General features: G+C 40.8%; 1 protein-coding gene across 7 annotated transcripts in view; it reads left to right on the top strand.

The window, feature by feature from the left end:
* The window catches only part of DOCK4 (dedicator of cytokinesis 4), a 254,753-nt gene that overhangs the window by 84,970 nt on the left and 148,897 nt on the right, over positions 1-20,886 (top strand). For 6 of the 7 annotated variants that reach the window (XM_053407020.1, XM_053407021.1, XM_053407023.1 and 3 more), the window contains exons 2-8: positions 7,463-7,546; positions 9,158-9,198; positions 10,336-10,391; positions 12,072-12,168; positions 14,240-14,388; positions 18,551-18,635; positions 19,445-19,596. In XM_053407020.1, coding sequence (XP_053262995.1) covers positions 7,463-7,546; positions 9,158-9,198; positions 10,336-10,391; positions 12,072-12,168; positions 14,240-14,388; positions 18,551-18,635; positions 19,445-19,596 — 664 coding nt within the window. Of the gene's footprint in view, positions 1-7,462; positions 7,547-9,157; positions 9,199-10,335; positions 10,392-12,071; positions 12,169-14,239; positions 14,389-18,550; positions 18,636-19,444; positions 19,597-20,886 lie in introns of those variants that run through there. The other variant, XM_053407026.1, reaches the window with a different exon arrangement.

A 20,886-nucleotide genomic window follows, 5' to 3' on the forward strand; every position in this document is an offset into this window, starting at 1 on the left:
AGACTTCTGCAGCTATCCTGTTCATTGATAGAATACTATAGCGCTCTGTGACAAAGGTACTTGGTGTTAGGCTTATGCTACTTCGCATAGATTTGTTAATTTGCGTGCGTGGTGGGGTAGTATTTTCAGGTCGCACAAGACTTTATTGCTCTCTGTACGTGCATGAATATATACTGGAGATAGCACTCACTTTTTCAAAGTGGTATTAAACAGACCCCGGCACCCTGATTGTTCCAGCTGTCTTCTGTATGGTATGTAATTAAAGGGTCATTCTTTTTATATTACTCTGAAATAAACTCCATAATTAGATCATTGCGCAAGTGAAGTTTAAGTGCCTCATTTCTCATTGGGGAACAATAAAATAAATCCAATTGCCGTTAATGTTCTCTCGCCCCTCACAAACATACCTCTTAAATAAATTATTACACTATTGACCAATATTTAGTGGGTTGTTTTTTTAAAAATCCTTCGTTCTCCACCTTGTTTTCTCTCCCCACCCACAACCCATTTTAAAATGAGACAAAAATGTTTTCATGTACTGTAATTAAATCTATGGCTGCTTGAGAATAATTCTTTTGGAGATTCATGAGCCTTCCTTCATTGCGCCAAGTTGGACAGAACCTTCACTTGCTCACTGCTGATCTACCTATAAGAACCGAGTATATAAATTTGAAATGTGAAGAACTTCCATTGTGAACATCATCTATTGTGAGCTGTGTGCAAATGCGGGTGGATTTGGTATTGTCATCCAAAGTTGTGTCTCCAGATTAAGTCAGGGTTAAGATTGGCTCATAGGAAACTGTCAGGAACCAGGAGTGCTGCAAGGGAACCCTTCCTTATTGGGCACCAATAAACATAATTAGTATAGCATTTTTGGAAGCCTATCTTCCCTCCCATAAATCCTGGTGTAATTGGTATTGAGCTAGCCATTATTTGTAGCCGCCAATGAACCTTGCATCGTCTGGCAAGCCGTACCTTTCTCCCAAGCTTGCAATTTATGCTCTCACCTTGACAGCTTCTGGAAAGCTTCCCACTGCTTGAAAAGTGCAGTAGAAAACAGGTTATCTAGGATAAGGATCCATGCAGTTCTGGGTGTCTTGTTTGCCAGGAGGCTGCCAACTGGATTTGTGGCTATCTGGTCTACTTTCACAGTTGCCTGATGCCACCTTTGCTGTCTGCTATGCCCTTCTGCCTTCTTTTGAATAATTCTGCCAAGCACATGGGCTTAGCTGTATTGAAACTGACCTTGGCACAAGGCCTCTCTTAGAATTCTATCTGTATTTTGCAGCAAAGTTCGTGAATGTGCTGGATCAAATAACAAGACTCTTATTTCATTCTTTGTTGTATCACTTTTGACAGGGTGCCTCTTTCTGCAAATGTGCCTACGCTCTTTTGTTGCCTGTGTTTTGGGAAGTTTTGTAGCTTTCTTCCACCTCATTTTTGTGTTAAACCATTCTGGACCATAGCACTTCTCCCCTTTTAACTTGGCGGGTTACATACAATATAAATGAAGTTTAACCTCATTCCCTTTTTCTCATATATGCTCATGCGCCATCAGGAAACCTACGGCTCAATCTTAAGCATGGCCACTCAGGAAGAAGTACCATTGTGTTCAATGGGACTTAAAAAGGTAAAGGGACCCCTGACCATAGGTCCAGTCGCGGATGACTCTGGGGTTGCGGCGCTCATCTCGCTTTATTGGCCGAGGGAGCCGGCGTACAGCTTCCGGGTCATGTGGCCAGCATGACTGAGCCGCTTCTGGCGAACCAGAGCATAGCACAAAAACGCCGTTTACCTTCCTGCCGGAGCGGTGCCTATTTATCTACTTGCACTTTGACGTGCTGTCAAACTGCTAGGTTGGCAGGAGATGGGACTGAGCAACGGGAGCTCACCCCGTCGCGGGGATTCGAACCGCCGACCTTCTGATTGGCAAGTCCTAGGCCCTGTGGTTTAACCCACAGCGCCACCCGCGTCCCAAGTAAATGGATATAGGATTGCAGCCCATGAGATAATCTAGGGTAAAACGTGCACCGCCAACAAATACATGACACTCCATTAAATGTGACAACATGTTGGTCTTGTAGACAGGCATCCCAGTAGACATAGGGCTGCCATATGTCCGGATTTCCCCAAACATTACCGGGACTTCAAAGGCAGAATTGATGTCTGGGGGGAATTTCCGAAAGGTGGTGCTTTGGGTTTTTCCTTCTTGAACTATGGCAACCCAACCCAGTACAGATGTTCAGGATTAGTCTTGACAGATGGACAGGGTCATTCACAGCAGTAGAATAAGAAGAATAAAATTGGAAGTATTTTTGAAGCATGCAACAGTGTCCAGCAGTATTTGCAAATCCAAACACTAACAGAAGGTTGGATGGGGAGGGAGAAGGGTAGAAGAGTAAGTTTCTCAGCGAGGGGTGACCTCTGCCCATAGCTGGCATAATTCCAGCTTTTATGTTAAATCAACATAAAGCTCTGTGTTTTGATTTATCCGCTTTAAAAACAAAACAAAAACAAAAAGCCCAAATCGTCTTCATGTTGGATGAAGCCATAGGGCACTATGGATAGAGATAAAATGGGTTACTTGCTTAGCGACAAGTTGGCTTTTTTCTATAAGCAAAGAGAATAAGTGGAGCCCGAAACATTCAGTGCTTGTTTATATAATAAAAATGTATGGAAGGGTAAGTGTAGCTAATTATGTTCCAACTGCTCACTTTCTTACATTTTAAATAAATAAATAAATCAGAATTCACTTTCAAAGGGAGGGGCAAAGCCCAGAGTTTTTATTTCCTTCTTATTGCACTATTGCGACATTAGAATACTTTTCCGTGTTTCATGAAGGAATTTTAGTAATGATAAATTAAATTGATAGCACAATCCTTTACATGTCTATTCAGGACTGACACCCAATGATTCCTATGGGACTTGTTCTCGGGTAAGCATAAATAGGATTGCAGCTTAAGTTAGCGAACAAGTGCATTTATTTAGTTAATTATTTTCCCCCAATGCTTCCTCCTGAAAGGTAGCTCAGGGCAGTGAACATAAAATAACACCATTAATCACAACACATTTAAACAATCAATCAAAACCTCATTCAGGTTGCAGCAGTTAATGCCTTCATAGAATCATAGAACTGGAGAGATGGAAGGGACCACAAGAATCATTTAGTCCAACCCCCTGCGATGCCCAACATGGGACTCAAATGCATGACCCCTGAGATTAGGAGTCTCATGCTCGACCAACTGAGCTATTCAGGAAGAGCAGCTATGCTCCAAAGGCCTGGATAAGCATTGTTAACAAATACACGTGCATATCTCATGGTCATTACAAAGTTAACAAACTTGCAATCCCCCAAGTGTAAGACCACGGGAATCTTCTGATCTTCTGGGATGCATTATTTCAGCCCTGTTTAGGGAAGTTTTTAATGACTGATGCTTTAATGTTGTTTTAATCTTTTGTTGGAAGCTGCCCAGAGTGGCTGGGGAAGAAATAATAAATAATAATAATGCCAACCATTATTATTATTATTAGGTTTGTAAGTGTGAAGAGGTATTCTGCAACACACAAATAATAGCATTTTACTTTGCTGTTTCACTCCTTCTAAAGCAGAAGTGAGGAAGTTGTGGCCCTGGCCTAGTTTCAAAACCCTGTCCATTTCACAAACTCAATCCACTTTACCCTGGTTCCTCACACACCTCCATCACGCAGTCCTGATAGGTTAACCATGTGGAAATGTGGTCCTTGACAGGTGTGGGGCAGAGAGAAGAGAGATTCTCCAGTCCTGTTCAAGAGGGACATGTGCAGAGCTATGATGAACTGTTTATGTTAGAAGCCTGTGCTGGTATTGACATCTGTCGTGTTTGCTGCCACTGAGGACAGACCCCTAAGTGAAAGATACAAATGTCTATTTGGTCATTAATAGTGCCACATGCTTTGACTCCCCTATTTGGTCTTGTTCATCAGGAGCATATAAAGTACAGTAAGCCCACAATTTATGCACATCCAGCTTTACATGCTTGGCAAATAAATAAAAAAAGGGGGGGACGGGCATCCGGGGAAAAATATGTTGGCAGTTGCAACCGCTATGGAACCCAATGTGTTTTGACTTTACATGATTTTGGCATTAGATGCCATTCCTGGAATGTAACCCCCACAAAATTTGCAGGTTTACTATGCTGAATATGACTAGGATAGCTCAGCTGGTAAAGCATTAGACTCTTGAGCTCAATGTTGTGGGTTCGAGCCCCACATCGGGCAAAAATAAAATAAAATCCTGCATTGCAGGGGGTTGGACTAGATGACCCTTGGGGTCGCTTCCAAATCAACAACTCTACTATTTCCATGAACCAGTTCACCCCACCCCCATCCCCTGAGTGTATCTAAACTCAGTGGGGTGAGAGAGTGAACCGTGCCCACTCACAGAATATGAGGCATGAAATAAGCCTATTTGTACATATGGAGATTCCTCTTCACAAGCTCTGTCAACTGCAAAATAAAAATATAAAATAATGGATTAATCTCATTGGTAGGGCCTAAATCCAAGTATGCTGATTAAACACAGTGTGGATGGGGAGGTGTAACAGATCAAGACTGACTCCAGCGCCCCACTGAATGTAGAATGTGGTTCTGGGCCTGCTTAGGTTGTTTCTTCTACGTTTAAGACCACATGAGATTATTCCTCTGGATCTCTCAACAACTTAACTGTTTCGACGTACAGTGGTACCATGGTTTACAACCATAAGCCGTTCCGGAGGTCCGGTTGTAAACCAAAACAGGTTGTAACCGAAGGCACACTTTCGCCAATGGGGCTTCCCCACCCCAATTTGGTTGCAATCCAAAAAAAGGGGACACGCACTTCCGGGTTTGACGTGGTTGTAATCCAAAATGCTTGTAATCTAAAGCGGTTGCAAACCAAGGTACCACTGTACTATTATTGTGAACAATTAAGTGGACAGAATGCATGGAATGCGTACTGAATTCATGCTGAACCCTTGAATCCCTTTGTTTTCCAAGTAATCCTAATTGTAATAGGCTATTGTGTTGACAGTTCTGCGTTGATAACCGCACAACAATTGAAGTTACGAAGGGTACAAAGGACAACCCCCAAATGTTCCTAAAATAGTCTGGTTTCGATTGTAATATTAAATGATTGGGAAGAGATTTCTGGAAGGCAAGTTTCCCTTCTGCTCTGCTGCCCAGTGTGCTTGTTCCCACATTGTCCAGGAGAGCCCTCTGACCCACACTCCCGGGAGAAATTTCCGAATAGGTAACTTCCCTTCTGTAAACGTCCTTCCATTCACTTACAATAGACCTCAAGCCTGTATTTCTCCAGTTTGACACTGAAGAGCGAGTCCTTAAACAAACCTTCCCCTCTGCTACCACTGCTGCTGTGGGAATTTGAAATGGTGCCCCTTTGTGTCATGGGTCCGTACGCACTGTACGGATTGCCATTATCCATAACAAGACACATAACAATGACAATCGCTTTAATGCTGGCAATGCCTAGGAAAGTTAGCTTCCAGCCATTATAAGTTTCTGCTGAGACAGCTCTTGCTTCTGCTGAGACGGGATGATTTCCGCCTTTAGAAAGGCTATTTTGTAAAGATAGTTGTTTTGTGCAGCTCACAACCGGGAGGCTGAAGAGGAAGTGTCTTCAGGATTACTGTTTAAGGGCGCCATTGACCTTGTGCGCTGTCCTCCTTCCTCCCCTCCTTCCTATTGTGGGACTTAACTCACAAGCAGTGTCTTTGAGAGAGCAGCTGGTACTTTAAAGGCAATTTGTCATGTAGCTGGGACTTGAGAGATCATTGCAGTTCCTTGATTGGGCTGATAAGTAATTCTCCGTGCACATCTGCAATTCCACAGCTGCTTCCTCCTTACTGGAGTCTTGCTTTCTCAGCCAGTCTGATGGATTTCCTTTCATTCTTGTTGCACCCTTAGTTTTGTCTATTGAGCTTCTTACAGTTACTGATTTCAGTTGTGGGATTATGGAGGAGAGTGCGAGTTTTGGCCCAAATTGATATTTCTTTACCAGTATTACTATACCCATTGGTTAACATCAAAAAGGATAAATGGATTACCAGTGTCTAACATATTTATCTTTCCCCTTCTCCACCCGCACGTTTGTTTTTGCCCACATTTTAGAAAACAAAACTAAAGTGCAGGTAAAGTCCCTTTGAAACATTCATGTAAATAGAGATTCCTTTCTTCTCAGAGCATGTATCTGATCTTTTGCAGGGAACTTAAATGCTCTAGCAGTCCCTTTCAGCATCTGTACTCCTCAACTTAGGAATGACCCTGGAAAGTCACTACTACTTTTTTTTAGTTTAGCCTTTACAAAGTTCTATGAGACTTGTAAGATTGCTACAACCACATTTAAACCCCATGCAAGTCCATTAAAAATAGAGCTGCCGTATGTCCAGAACTTTTTGGACATATCCCGGATTCGTTCTCCGAAAACAACAGCCAGGCGGATTTTTCAGAAATCGGTTAAAATGTCCGGGAAATTCCGGGTACATGGCAGCCCATATTGGAAGTGTATATTTTTGGGTGAATTTCCCAAAAACCCCTCAAAAACTTAGTGTTTGGGGAGATTTTGCAGAAAGCAAAAAAGCAAAAAAGCTCATAAACCTTGGCCAAGGGAAGTGGATCAGAATAAAAATTAACACAGAAAATAGCAAGGCTAATTGCAACCATGAGTTGGGGCATCCTAAAATATTGTGGCAATTGAGATCCTTAGTGGGGGTGCAAGGGGAAAAAAATCCCCTTTTCACTTAACCCCCCCCCTGATTTCTATACCTTTTCTCACCTGAAAATCAGCCAAATAAAAAAATAAATCCCCAAAAGAGAAATACAAAATAAAACACATTCCTTCTCATACTCAGTATGTTTTGTCATTATCTGATTGCTACAGGTTTTATCTAGATTTATAATAAAGGGACCATTAAGTATCTAAGCACAGCCCTAGATTTTACTATGAATTTGTCTGCATATTTTTGCAGCTCTATTCATAGTGATATGAAGAGACTCCCCCCCGCCCTTATACTAGAAACTGCTCATGTTTCTGTTACTTATTGTTAAGGGAACGCCTTTTTCTTTTATTGGGTAAAAGTAAGAAAAAAGAAGCTCTTGCCACCTACCCACTAAAACCATAATCTGATATTTTTTAGTAGATACATCCATGGGTGTAGCTAGGATTTTTGTGAGGGAGGGGGCAGGGCTTTTGTATGGGGAGGCAGAACCTCAGTTAGCTATGTATTTTTATTTATTTTTATTGAGGGGGGCAGCTGCCCCTCCCTGCCCCCCTGGCTATGCCCATGAATACATCTTATATCACTGTGTGTTTTAGAAAAATTAGTTCATTAATGGCCATGCTTTTCCTTATAGTGAAAGCTTAATGGCAAACATGTGACTTGTTAAAAATATATATATATGTTTAATTGGAATTTAATATCTCTTTCAGTAATTGCAAGTTTTCGAGGAGCAGTTCCCCATGGCTTATCACTGGAGATTGGAGACACTGTTCAAATACTGGAGAAATGTGATGGTAAGTGTTGACATTAGTACAGGACTGTTTGGTGGGAAGGTTGCCCAAGGTCATTTCACCTCATTACACTGAGACAGGATCAGTGTGTTTACTCTAGATGAGTGCCTATTTAATGGGGGGAAAACCAACTTTAATCTTCGATGAGAAAAGGCAACAGAGTTTGGACATTGTAACAGAAAATCGCCTGCAAAATTAAATGTTTCTAACCCAAAATATATCAAAATTAGTCCAGTCACCCAGAAAGCAACCATGGTCAGTGGAGAAATAATTACAGTGGTACCTTGTATTAAGTACTTAATTCGTTCTGGAGGTCCGTTCTTAACCTGAAACTGTTCTTAACCTGAAGCACCACTTTAGCTAATGGGGCCTTCTGTTGCTGCTGCGCCGCCAGAGTACGATTTCTGTTCTTACCCTGAAGCAAAGTACTTAACCTGAAGCATATGTAACCTGAAGCGTATGTAACTCGAGGTACCACTGTATTTTATGTACCGTAGGCATTTTCAGTAGCCATGAAAGCAAAATCTAGACACTGCTCCAAATTATAAACAAGTACAGTGGACGCTCAGGTTGCAAATCTGATCCGTGAGGGATGCACGTTTGCAACCCGCAGCGGCGTGTCTGCGCATGCGCAACCGCTGAAACCCGGAAGTAACCCGGGTTTTGGCGGGTCTGTAACCCAAAAAAATGCACCCTGAAGCATCTATAACCCGAGGTATGACTGTACATTGTCAGTCACCTCCTGCAGAGGTAAGAAAAAATAACTCCCAAAATCTTTGGGAAAAGCATCTAGTACCGCTCATGTGATACTGGATGCTAAACTGTATTATTCCAAAAATGTGTGCTTGTCGGGAAAAAGGTGTAGCTTTAGAAATGCCATGAGCAGTGCTATTTTTCTAGAAAAAAGGTGCTAGACATCACAAGGAACTAGGGTTGCCATATGTTTGGAACTTCCTGGACATAGCTGGAATTCAAGCAACCACAAATAGTGTCTGGGTGAAAATCACTGTAATCCAGACCTATGGCAACCCATTAAAAAAGCTCAACAACTTTGCCAAAAGCCGGATTTTCTCTTTTTGAAATGTGGCAACCCTACCATGAACACTTTCCTTGTTCTCTTATAATGGCAATGGCTCCCACCTGAGAGGTGCCGAAACTGAATTCCTGTGAGTTCTGGCTGAATAAAAGCCCTGGCCATGAGACCAGAGTTCTTTTCTCTCTTGATGTAATGGGTTAAATTTCTGTCTGTTAGACAAAAAAAATATAAATGCATACCCTCTGCTATGTTTCAGATTCTCCTTTTCATACCAGTGCTGAAAGGATATCTATTTATTTATGTGCTGTTGTTTACAACTCTCTGATTTTTTTTAATGGGTGTTAGTTTGTGCTAGTTAAAAACGAGTGGGGGTGGGTGGGTGGAAACTTCAATTGTGAACGTTTTTCTTTCTGCACAAGACCCATTAAAGGGTATGAGATTTGTGTTATGTGTCGCTGCTGACACAATAGCACGCTATGAATCCATCTGCCACTTTTTATTATTGTAGATGACATATGTCAGAGAGTTTTTCAGATAAAATGTAAGTTTACATATCAATTGTTATTATTTTTCGACAGGCTGGTACAGAGGATTTGCCTTAAAAAACCCCAACCTCAAGGTAAAACTACTTTTGTTTCTCACCTGAAATGCATGTAAAATCACGCTGAAATACTCATACGAATTATAAAGCTGCCACACAAAAACCAAGCTATTTGGCATAACCAAGTAGCAGTAACGTTTAAGGCATAAAAAGGTGGCTGTAGCCTGTGGTAGGCTGATGATAGTAGCACTAGAAAAAAGAATACACACACACCCCTCTGTGTATACCTGAAGGAGCGTCTCCACTCCCATCATTCTGCCCAGACCCTGAGGTCCAGCTTTGAAGGCCTTCTGGCAGTTCCCTCATTGAGGTTACAGGGAACCAGGCAGAGGGCCTTCTTGGTAGTGGCACCCACCCTGTGGAACGCCCTACCATCAGATGTCAAGGAAATAAACAACTACCTGACTTTTAGAAAACATCTGAAGGCAGCCCTGTTTGGTGAAGTTTTTAATGTTTGATATTTTATTGTGTTTTTATCGTGGTTTTTAATATTGTATTGAGAGCACCCAGATGGGCAGGGTATAAATTATTATTATTATTATTATTATTATTATTATTAAGAGGTTTGAAGAACGAGGAGGGAACAAAGGCTCTGAAGGGATAGGATCTGTCTCACATGAAGTAGTTTATCAGGAGGAAGTGGAATTGCAGATAATTAATTCAGCAGCTTAGCTACTCACCAGTCACTTTGTGTAGTTCAGGGACATAATAACATAAGAAAAGCCCAGCTGAATCAGACCCAAGACATCCCTGTTCTTACAGTTATTCTCTATTAAACACCCTTCCTAACACACACACACTCTGAAATGTCAGTGAGGGACAATGGTGGCAGATGCAAAGAGATGAGCAATGTTATGGTGATAGCAGATGCCTCTCAACCACTGCCCCTGATTCGTAAGCGGACCTGTGAATTTTTCTGACACCTCAGTCCTCACTCTTTACCTGAGTTGCCGGGACCCAACAATAATGCTCTCTTGGACCATTTGAATGCATAAAGTTCTACTGTACTGTATTGCCTTCCAACAAGTTTTGCAATAATAATGCAAACGTCTTCCATAGTATGGACCCAGTTTTTCTCTTCAATAATGCATTCATTCTTCCCTCTCCTTCTCTTTGGTGGTCTGTTGCACTTATTTAGCTCTTTTTCTCTTTCAGGGTATCTTCCCATCCAGCTATATTCACTTGAAAAATGCATGTGTTAAGAACAAAGGGTAGGTGGAGATTTTGGGATTTTCTGAAATTTTGGCAAAGGCTATAAAACAGCAGTGGAGAAAGGAGAAGGCTGTTGTAAAAATTGTGTTGAAAACAGATAAATCTTTCAAAGTGAAGCCCATGGCACCTTAAAGGCCTGGTGTAGATGGGTGGAAAATTGGGAGTGCCCTATGGGTTTGTGTAGCCACCATCCTTTTTAACTATGGCGCAGCATCACTTTATTTAAACTAGCCATGCAATCAGAGATATGGGTTTGAAAACTGCGTCAGAGTAACTACGATTAGGGAAAAGAGCAGGGCAAGTGTAATTTTGCAGCACAGTTAGTTTCCAAAATGAAAGGGAGGTAGAATTTCACATGAATGAGCGGAAGGAGTCTGCAATCTGTTGAGGCACTGTTGGTCTCTTAACCATGATTAGGAGTCATGTTAACCTTTAAACTATCACGGGACTCTTTTATTTCCTTGCACCAGATGTAATGGAGCTTATTTTGGAGTGCAGATATTATTGGTGGTTAACAATATCAGTCACTGAAAGACTCCAAATATCATTTTAATTGTGCAGTCATATGATTTGTGCTCATGATGGTATCAATATGGTTCTGCATAATCTTCTGTTTTTGGTCCTGCAAAAATTTTCAGGCCAGATATACTGTTTTGTTTCCAATCAGTGCATATCCCATGTCTTCCTAGTGAAATCCTATAACGTTTCTAACCACAAATGTTATGGGTTATTTATTTGTTTATTTATTTGGACAACTTAAATACCACTTATATTTAAGCATAGCTCTAAGCAGTTTGCAACATAGATTAAAAAGTTTAAATAATGAGCAAATGTTATATATATATATATATATATATATATATATATATATATATATATACACACACACACACACACACATACATATATATATATATACATATACATACACATACACACATATTCCACAAAACACAACAAACAACTTCTTTAGTATCCAAAACAAACATGACACATAAAAAATCAGCTACAAAATTGCGCAGGAAATTCATAGTAAACATAGTAAACTATTATCTGAGCACCAGAAAGTAACATATTACAAAGGCCAAGAGACTGAACCCTATAAATTCCACCCTTTTAAGTAACATGGTTGATGTGGTTTTGACCTACTTTAGTTGCAATATAGTGCGACAGTATCCCTCTAGATGCCAATAAGACAATAACACTGGGGAAGCACAACAGAACACCTAATAAAGTGGAATTATGTGTGGATGGTCCAGAATCAATCAATCAATCAATCAATCAATCAATCAATCACTAAAGCACTATTATTGCATCAGTGACCCACTCTAGAATACACCTGCCAAAAACAAAACCATTCTGGAAGAATAACAATAATTAAAACTTCTTAGCAGAGCCTGCATACTGGAAAGTCTCTTGGTTATGATATATTTCCACACTGTGGTGCAGACCAAGCAGAATGCTTGATGGTCCATTGCAATGATACTTTGCTGTAGAATTATCACAGAACAGCTTGTTAGAGCCAGTTTCTCGGTGTCCATTAATGTTCAGAAGTTCTTAGGGATTATAAGCTGAAGGATACAGATTTGGTATTCCAGCCTGTTTTTGTGATCTTAAACTGTTTAGTAAAAGTAATGCCATTTTAATGCTGGGTATTGTATTTCTTTTGATGGCAACAGGCAGTTTGAAATGGTTGTTCCCACAGAAGATTCGGTTATCACAGAGATGACGTCAACTTTAAGAGACTGGGGAACGATGTGGAAACAACTTTATGTGGTAAATGCACCATGTGCCTATTCTGGAAACAATTTTAGGAATAATGCTTATTTTTCTAAAGCAATAAAGTAGTTTTATTTTATTTTATTATTCAAAAAACAAATCTAAGCTTTGATAATGTTGGGGTGGGACAGTGAAAGAGGGTAGCTGGATGAAGTTCTCTGATTTTCCCCAAACTGATGATTGTTGCTGCCAGGCAAAGTGTGGAGATAATCTGTTGGGTTCTCCAGGCATAGTCATAGTTCAGCAGCCAGAATTGTAAACATAATACTAGTGTGAGAATTTAGTTGTGGGTAAACCACAGAGCCTAGGACTTGCCGATCAGAAGGTCGGCGGTTCGAATCCCCGCAATGGGGTGAGCTCCCGTTGCTTGGTCCCTGCTCCTGCCCACCTAGCAGTTCGAAAGCATGTCAAAGTGCAAGTAGATAAATAGTTACCGCTTCAGCGGGAAGGTAAACGGCGTTTCCGTGCACTGCTCTGGTTCGCCAGAAGCGGCTTAGTCATGCTGGCCACATGACCCGGAAGTTGTACGCCGGCTCCCTTGGCCAATAAAGCGAGATGAGCGCCGCAACCCCAGAGTTGGTCACGACTGGACCTAATGGTCAGGGGTCCCTTTACCTTTACCTACCATGCAAATCACATCCTTTTATGTATATAATGCTTGTTCCACAAGGAGACATTCGCACGACAGTTGCTTTCTTGCAAATAGCCCAAATCTTGTTCCATAAGGTGGCCTAACTGTGTAAGTTGCCTCCATAAAAATTGCCTTCGTGGTTTAAAGCAGACACACACACTCACCAAAAATAGAACATGGAAATGTCTGTTTCAGCTGAATATGTAGGTAGCTAAATAAGAATAAGAAGTTAAAATTGAAGTCAGTTGGATTAATTTTAGGAGTGAAGGTGAAGACTAGATAATAAAATGTTAGAAGTAAACCTGACCTTTTTTAAAAAAAGTATCTTGCATGTTTGCACTTTGAATTGAGATAAAGCAGATGTTTTTTTACAAAGAAAGAAGCCTGCTTTGATGCACAAAAGTAGCAGAAAGACTGACCTTGAATTCTTGAAAATAACAGCCTAAACAGTACTTGCACAAAGCTAATCTAACAGATTTAAAGTGAAATCCAATGTACTACCAACATTAAAACGACACAGTGCCGTTGATGACTTTAAAATATTTATTCCAATCCATATGAGAGTCCTTAGACTATAATCCTTCTATTCAGTAAAGTTTATTGGAATGACTAGAGACCATTTCAGACATTTGCCTTGCTTCCTGATAACAGCCTATAAGCAGCAGAAGATATGGGACTGTTGTGTGTCCTTACTGTACATAGAAAAATATCACAAGTAACCAAGACATATGGGGTGCAGAGAATGGGAACCACCCAGTTTTCATCATCCTTATTCGTGCTATAAAGGGTAGAAGGAAGGTAGTAAGTGGGCAGCTGGCACTTTGGGGTCAAGTTCCTTTCTCTGCATGATGGTAGACATACATGTGGACATGACCAAGCCAAGCCATTGCTGAGACAGAAGTGCGAACATGCTGGGAATGTGGCCTTGGAGCCACAGCAACCATCCAACAGCTTGACCTCCCCCCCTGAACAAAAGTTTTATATGTCAAGATAAGGAGGCAATTTGGGAGTGCGAAGGAGTTTGAGGTGTAGGCATCAAGCCTATTACAAGACTATACTTTTATGCAGTTACAGAGCAAGATATACAGTCATATCTTGGATCCCGATCACCGCAAACCCAGAATGTTCTGGTTTGTGAACATTCTTTGGAAGCCGAACGTCCAACAGGGCTTCTGTGGCTTCTGATTGGCTGCAGGAGCTTCCTGCAGCCAATCAAAAGCCGTGCTTTGGTTTCCGAACGTTTTGGAAGTCAAACCGACTTCCGGAATGCATTCCGTTCGACTTCCAAGGTATGACTGTATATGTATAAGTTTCTGCAAACCGAGGAACAGAATACCCTAGAGAAGCAAAGGTGTTCTTTGTTTTATTTTGCATTTCTTAATCTCTGTACCAAACTTCAGAAGCCTAAGAATTTGGTTTTATATATATATTTGACAGAGAAATGAAGGGGATCTCTTTCACCGACTATGGCATATAATGAATGAAATCCTAGACCTCCGACGGCAGGTGCTCGTCGGCCATCTCACCCATGATAGGATGAAGGATGTCAAACGGCACATCACTGCTCGCTTGGACTGGGGCAACGAGTGAGTAAGAGATGATATATAAAACCAATTGCGTTTTCCTCCATTCGTTGCATTTATTTATTACAAGGCAATTAAAAGGAAGCAACATGAAGAGTGGGCAGCTTTTACATAGGAAGATTTAAAGGGGGGATGGGTCCATCACCATTACTGATGCTCGTGAAAAATGTATGTCCTTTTAGCTGCCTTGGGAAAAGAAATGGCCAGTCTCCGGGAAGCCTCTTGTTTAAGTGAAAGGCATGTCTGCACACAAGAGAGAATCTCTCATCCTGTCCCTTCCACCTGCAGCTTTATGCCTTTCATTTCATCTCCATCCCTGACAGCAGTGGCTTTTCTGCAGTGGAAAACAGAAGATGGGAAACAGTCACACCTTGACTGGAACTTCACTCAAGGGTTTTTCTATCTTTAGCTTCTGCTTGTTGTCTACGATTTTGTTTATTTATTCTGGCAATTTATACGCTGCTTATTTACAGCCTTCTAAGTGTTGTACAGGCAACTTAACAATGCAATGATGATGATGATGATGATGATGATGATAATAATAATAATAATAATAATAATAATAATAATAATGAAGTGCTGCCTGCTCACCCTGCTGTCATACTTCATCCAGTTAGATGTGTGCTCTCACGTCACTGGAGAGTGCAAATATTCCGTGCAACGGAGGAGGATTGCATAAGGCTTTCCCACCATTTGGTACCTGCCCAGGAGGTTTTGAAAGACCTTCACAACTGTCTCTGTATGTGTATTTACACACATCCCCTAGCAGCATGCAATTCCAGCAAGGCAAGAGACTCCAGCTCCCCTGGATTAGTGTATGATGGGGCTTCCATAGTGGTAGTGTCTTCAAGCATTATTGTGTATTTACATTTGCAATATTTTTTATTAAAATGCAACAGAAATTCCTTTTTTTATTATAAGATATTTATTAAGATTTTTTAAGATATTACAATAAAATAAAAGAAGAGAAAAAACAGATAAATAACAAAAATACAGAATAAAGAAAATTTAAAAACACATAAATTTTCAATTGCTTATTTTCCTTTAACTTATTTCCCGGACCTCCTCATACCTCCCTTTTTTGTATTCCACCACAAATTGTTAGTTCAGCAAATCCTTACCATTATATTATTACCTATTTATAATCCTTTTTTTCATATTCTCTTAAAGCATTACAGCTGGAAACCACTTAATTTCAATCCAACATCATTCTAACATTCATTGATTTTACAATATTTCTGTAGATAGTCTTTAAATTTCTTCCAATCTTCTTCTACCGACTCTTTTCCCTGGTCTCGGATTCTGCCGGTCATTTCTGCCAATCCCATATAGTCCATCACCTTCATCTGCCATTCTTCCAAAGTGGGTAGATCTTGTGTCTAAAATGCAACAGAAATTCCTGTTCCTCCTCTTCTACTGCTGCCTCCACCCCCACCCCCAATACCATAAAAATAAGCTCTGAAGGGTTAGAGGAGCCTCTGGAGCAGATTTTGGGGGGTTGTGAGGGAGGAGAGGAAACAGAAGCCTATTGCACAAGTGGAACTCCAACTGTACAACCCAATCTCATTAATGCTTCTTCTTGACTGAGATCACAAAACAGCTGAGTGTCTTGCACCAGAATTCAGTTTCATTTGGCCATGGGCACAGCCAGATTGCTTTCTATCTGTACAGACAATCTCAATTTATAAAGGGCAAAATAAAATTCCACAAAGGCAGAAGGAATTCAGAAAACCTTTGCCTTTTGCTCTCATCTGAATATTTGCTTGCAGACATACAGTAAATCAACATGCCGTGTTAAAGTTTTTATAGCAAACAAGCCTTTGTGTTTCTGTGCTTGCTAAACCCGTGCCATATCAAAGCCTTTCACTTCGCTTTTACTAAATGCATAATACCGTCACCTATTTCGGAAATGAAAAATTCATACTGTTATGTGTTGACGCTGAATGTGATCTGAATGTTGCCAGGTAAGACTCCCACTGATCTTGACAGCACCTTGCAGGGTTTGAAAAAACTAACCAGCTCATCTCTATTCTAGACACGATGCTGTAGGAAAAAATAAACACAGTGGGCTTCTCTCATCTCAAAATTATTTGGGACAATGGCAACAGAGGCTGAAAGCACCCAGGCAGTTGCATTAAAGTTCAGGATTATGTTCTTTCAGGGAACTGATAGGACTAAAGTTTCTTAGGGAAGTTTTTAATGTTTGATATTTTACTGTGATTGAGGTTTTAATTTGTTGGACGCTGCCCAGAGTGGCTGGGGCAACCCAGTCAAATGGGAAGCATCTAAGTATACGATGGTAATGATGACTATGAGAGGTGCCCACTATCGGGAACCTGTTTTGTGCTTTCTTTGCAAATGAATGGGTGCTTAAGCTGTAAAACAACCGTAAAAGCAACTGGCTCATCCATTCTAAAGATCCAACAAAAAATAAAATATTAAAAAACCAAACGTACCCCCGGCCGGACCCATTGTTTCTATGCCATTGCTGTAAGCACTTCTGTATTATCTCCTTCCTGTGTTGTCATCTATGAGGATTGCTTTACTAGGGTTTGTTGCCTTTGTCTAAGCACATAACACGTAAGGGGCTTGCATGAGAATCGATCATTTACTGCAGTGCACATTAAGCTAGAGAGCAGGCAGAGAGTGAATAGAATATGGAATAGCATATGGGTGGCAGCAGAGTATATGCGGTCGTATTTCACAGGTGCCGAGACTGGAGATAAATCCAGATAATAAACCATGCATAGGGATGCTCCTATATGAAAGCAGAAAGTTTTGCGCAGATTTTGCCTCCTCCTAAAAGCGGTTTGCTCACCAGTTGCTTTAGAGGCAAGGCGGCAGGCATCTGTACATATTCCTGGGAGAGCTTTAATCTTCTAAATTAAAGGAGCTGCTTGTGCAATTTGCAAACCAAAGATACTTAAGTGTTTCTGATGCATCGCAAGATTAGGCAGGTGAGTTATTCAGATTTATGCCATCTGCTACCTGATTATTTCTTCCTCGGCATTTGTTGCACCAGTTGCAGAAGGGAGCCTGGATAAAATAACTGCCACATTCAGAGGCCTTGCAGCCTCCTTTCTCAGTGCAGCCCCTTAGACAGCCTCCCAAATTGGGCCCCTCTAGGAACCTTTTCACGGAGGGCTGTAGCTGGGGAGTAATCCCCTGTGTACTGGAAGACAGAGCTCTCCCCTCATGCAATAAGCACATTGTATCCAAGTTTTAGAAACGAGAGCAGAAAAAAGATACAGGACAAACAGGGACTGCCTATATCCTGCAGGGTTGCAAACAGCTGATAAAGCTTTGAATCTGAATCCAACACCAAAAGCTAAAAAATGTTTCCAAAATGTATATTGTTATGATTTCCGCCCTGGCAGCTATGACCTGATACTCTCCTCCGTTACATATTGTGCAACTTTCTTATAATAGAAGGATAGACTTGTTGAGTTGGAAGGGATCCCAAGGGTCATCTAGTTCAACCAGGGATTTCAACTATTAATGTCTAATGTTATTATTTGACATCTAATGTCCTTGTTTTGACATTTGCAAACCAGTATTTTACATCCAAAATAAGTGTGCTAGATTAGAAAATAATTAAGTGTACGACTGCATGCAAATACTTTGAACATTAGGGTGGGGTATTGTTTAGAGCTGTTTGTTTTTTTTGCTGGGTCAATATTTAGTTTTGAATATGCATTTATTATCTGATTTAACGTTGCTGTATTTTGTTGTCAGACTGTTGTTTAACTCTGTTGGATATTTGTTACTATGAAATGTTTTCGTTAGTGCATCGCTTATATGACTACTTAAATTTTCTTAGGTCTTGTAATGGTTGCAGAATTGTGTGAAACGTTTTGATGTTGTGAATCACCTTGATCATGGTTTCCTGTGGGAAATTGGCATTCAAATAAATGATGCTGACCAACCATTAAAAGCTCTATATTGTTTCTAATAATATTGCACTGGATGCATGTTTTGCAATCATGTGGAACAAAGTGCTTATTTATTTATTTATTCATTTCATTTCATTATTTCATTTCATTTCTATACTGCCCGCCTCTTTTGCAGCTGTCAGTGGATAAAAAGAATAAGAGATCCTAACTATGCTTTTAGAAGGTTCTAGCCAATGTCCTTTACCAACCAGACTTTCCATATTCCCTTGCAGACAACTAGGACTTGACTTGGTACCAAGAAAGGAATATGCTATGGTGGATCCAGAGGAGATCAGTATTACAGAGCTGTATAGGCTGGTAAGTAAATTTCCACTTTCCTCCAGTTCTCTAAGTTTGCAATCCTATACACCAGGGATGGGGACCAAATAGAAGTCTCTATGCCTCCTTAACTGACCCTCTGGAATTTTTCAACGCTACACCCATTTCCCCAGGCCAGCCACTTTTCAGTCCTTCTTCACACCCTCCATGAGTGTTTTTGCCTGGTTGGGAGGCTTCCAACCAACTCTCATAATGCCTCTTGCTTTCTTGTAAGCTACCATGTGTTCACTGGAGTAAGGATGGGATATAAAGTAAAAAGGGAGTGAATAAGCTGAACCTCACTATTTACTAGATGCAGTGATTGGCGAACAAGCTCAGCCAAAATATTTCAATCTCTTTCCAGTATTACCTAATGAAAAATCAGATGTGCATTACTGATGACTGAGGTTAAAAATAAGATCTGGTGGAGAAAAATTATGTTTCAGGCAAGAGAAAGGTAAAAGTAAAGGGACCCCTGACCATTAGGTCCATTCATGGCCGACTCTGGGGTTGTGGCGCTCATCTCGCTTTATTGGCCGAGGGAGCCGGCGTATAGCTTCTGGGTCATGTGGCCAGCATGACTAAGCCACTTCTGGCGAACCAGAGCAGCACACAGAAATGCCGTTTACCTTCCCGCTGGAGCGGTACCCATTTATCTACTTGCACTTTGACGTGCTTTCGAACTGCTAAGTTGGCAGGACAGGCACGGGAACGTAGCCTTATTTTCAGCATTAGTCTATGGTATGCTGAATTTTATAAAGTACAAAATTGCAACCTGACTATGCATTTCTGTTGATGGCCATATGTAGATGGAGCACCGTCATCGCAAGAAAGACACGCCTGTCCCAGCAAGCAGCCACCACCTCTTTGTTCAGATGAAGAGTTTGATGTGTTCCAACTTGGGAGAGGAACTAGAAGTCATCTTCTCACTCTTTGATAGCAAAGAGAACCGACCAATCAGGTAGATTCATTAAAGAAAGCAAAAATGTTCCTTCATGCATTCTTGTCTTCATTTGGAGAACAAAGAAATTTTGCCTTGCATTTGTTGACTCTTGGGTCTTAGGGAACCCATAAATGTAATCCCGAATTTGTATTTTAATTGTTGTTGTCTAACTTTTTGAATTGGAGTCTGAGCCACTGAACACATTGATCCAGTTGGTATATGAACATAGGTGGCTACTTGTTTTCCTTATTTGAAACAACCAATGATGGATACATGGGGTGATCAACACATGGGTGTTCAGCTCCAATTTTTAACGTGGTTCTATTTCATCTTATTTATCTAGATATTTCTATATCACCATTTGCCATTGTTGCCTCTGGCTACTGTTGATTTGCCCTCTAGTTTTCCTTTGCTGCTGCTGCTTCTCCTCCCTTAATCAGTTGCATAATTGATCCCAACAAAGTTGGGAGTTGCATAGCAAGTAAGGTGTCTTTGTGATGTTGTGCAGTTCAATCAGGCTGAATAAATGTCACTACGGGCAAATGAGTGACAGCACTGATTCCAGGTTAGTCATCGAGGTGATTGCGACAGGTCAGAGCTCAAAGTGAACAGGATGACATAACAAATGCTAAATACCAATCAGATTTTGCCCTGATGTCACAGAGGGCAGGTGAATTCAGTGTTGGGTTAGAGCAAGTCGGTGATGAATTGTTGTCAAGGCAAGCGATTTTTCAGTGCTGCTGATTTTCATGAATTGCTTTCAGCACAGCCCTGTGCTCAGTTTCACTGACATAAATGGAATGTCCTTCTGAAAATATTGTTAGGATTAGCCTTTATTTAGCCACATTTGAATCCAACCGTTACCAGACATACAGTTTCACTATCTAATCACTCAATGATACAAAGTTTTGTGTTGACAGGGGCTGATTAATTCATTGCAAGCTGTTTACTTTGTATGGCAAGTGCTGCTTAGTTTTATTTAAAACTCACCTGTACATTAATACATCAAAATTTGCTAGATCAGAATTCCTGGAAATAGCAGTTTTGAATAGCTAGCTAACCAAAGTGACTGTTTTCCAGACACTATAAAAACCTGTGAAAATGTCTCTTTCCTTCCTGCCTAGCTATACTTTTCAAAGGTGAAGAAATGTATCACCATTATATGTTATGAAGAGAGAAGAAAAGAGACCAGATTATATGGCACAGAGGTTATTTCCAGAGTGCAGGGCAGTCTATGCTGGCTGGGACTGTTGTGGAAAGCTACTGAGGGACACCAGGTTGGCAAAAGCTCGTGTTGGGAAATCCATA

The sequence above is a fragment of the Podarcis raffonei genome, chromosome 10, assembly GCF_027172205.1.
Source record: "Podarcis raffonei isolate rPodRaf1 chromosome 10, rPodRaf1.pri, whole genome shotgun sequence".
NCBI classification, from domain to species: domain Eukaryota; kingdom Metazoa; phylum Chordata; class Lepidosauria; order Squamata; family Lacertidae; genus Podarcis; species Podarcis raffonei.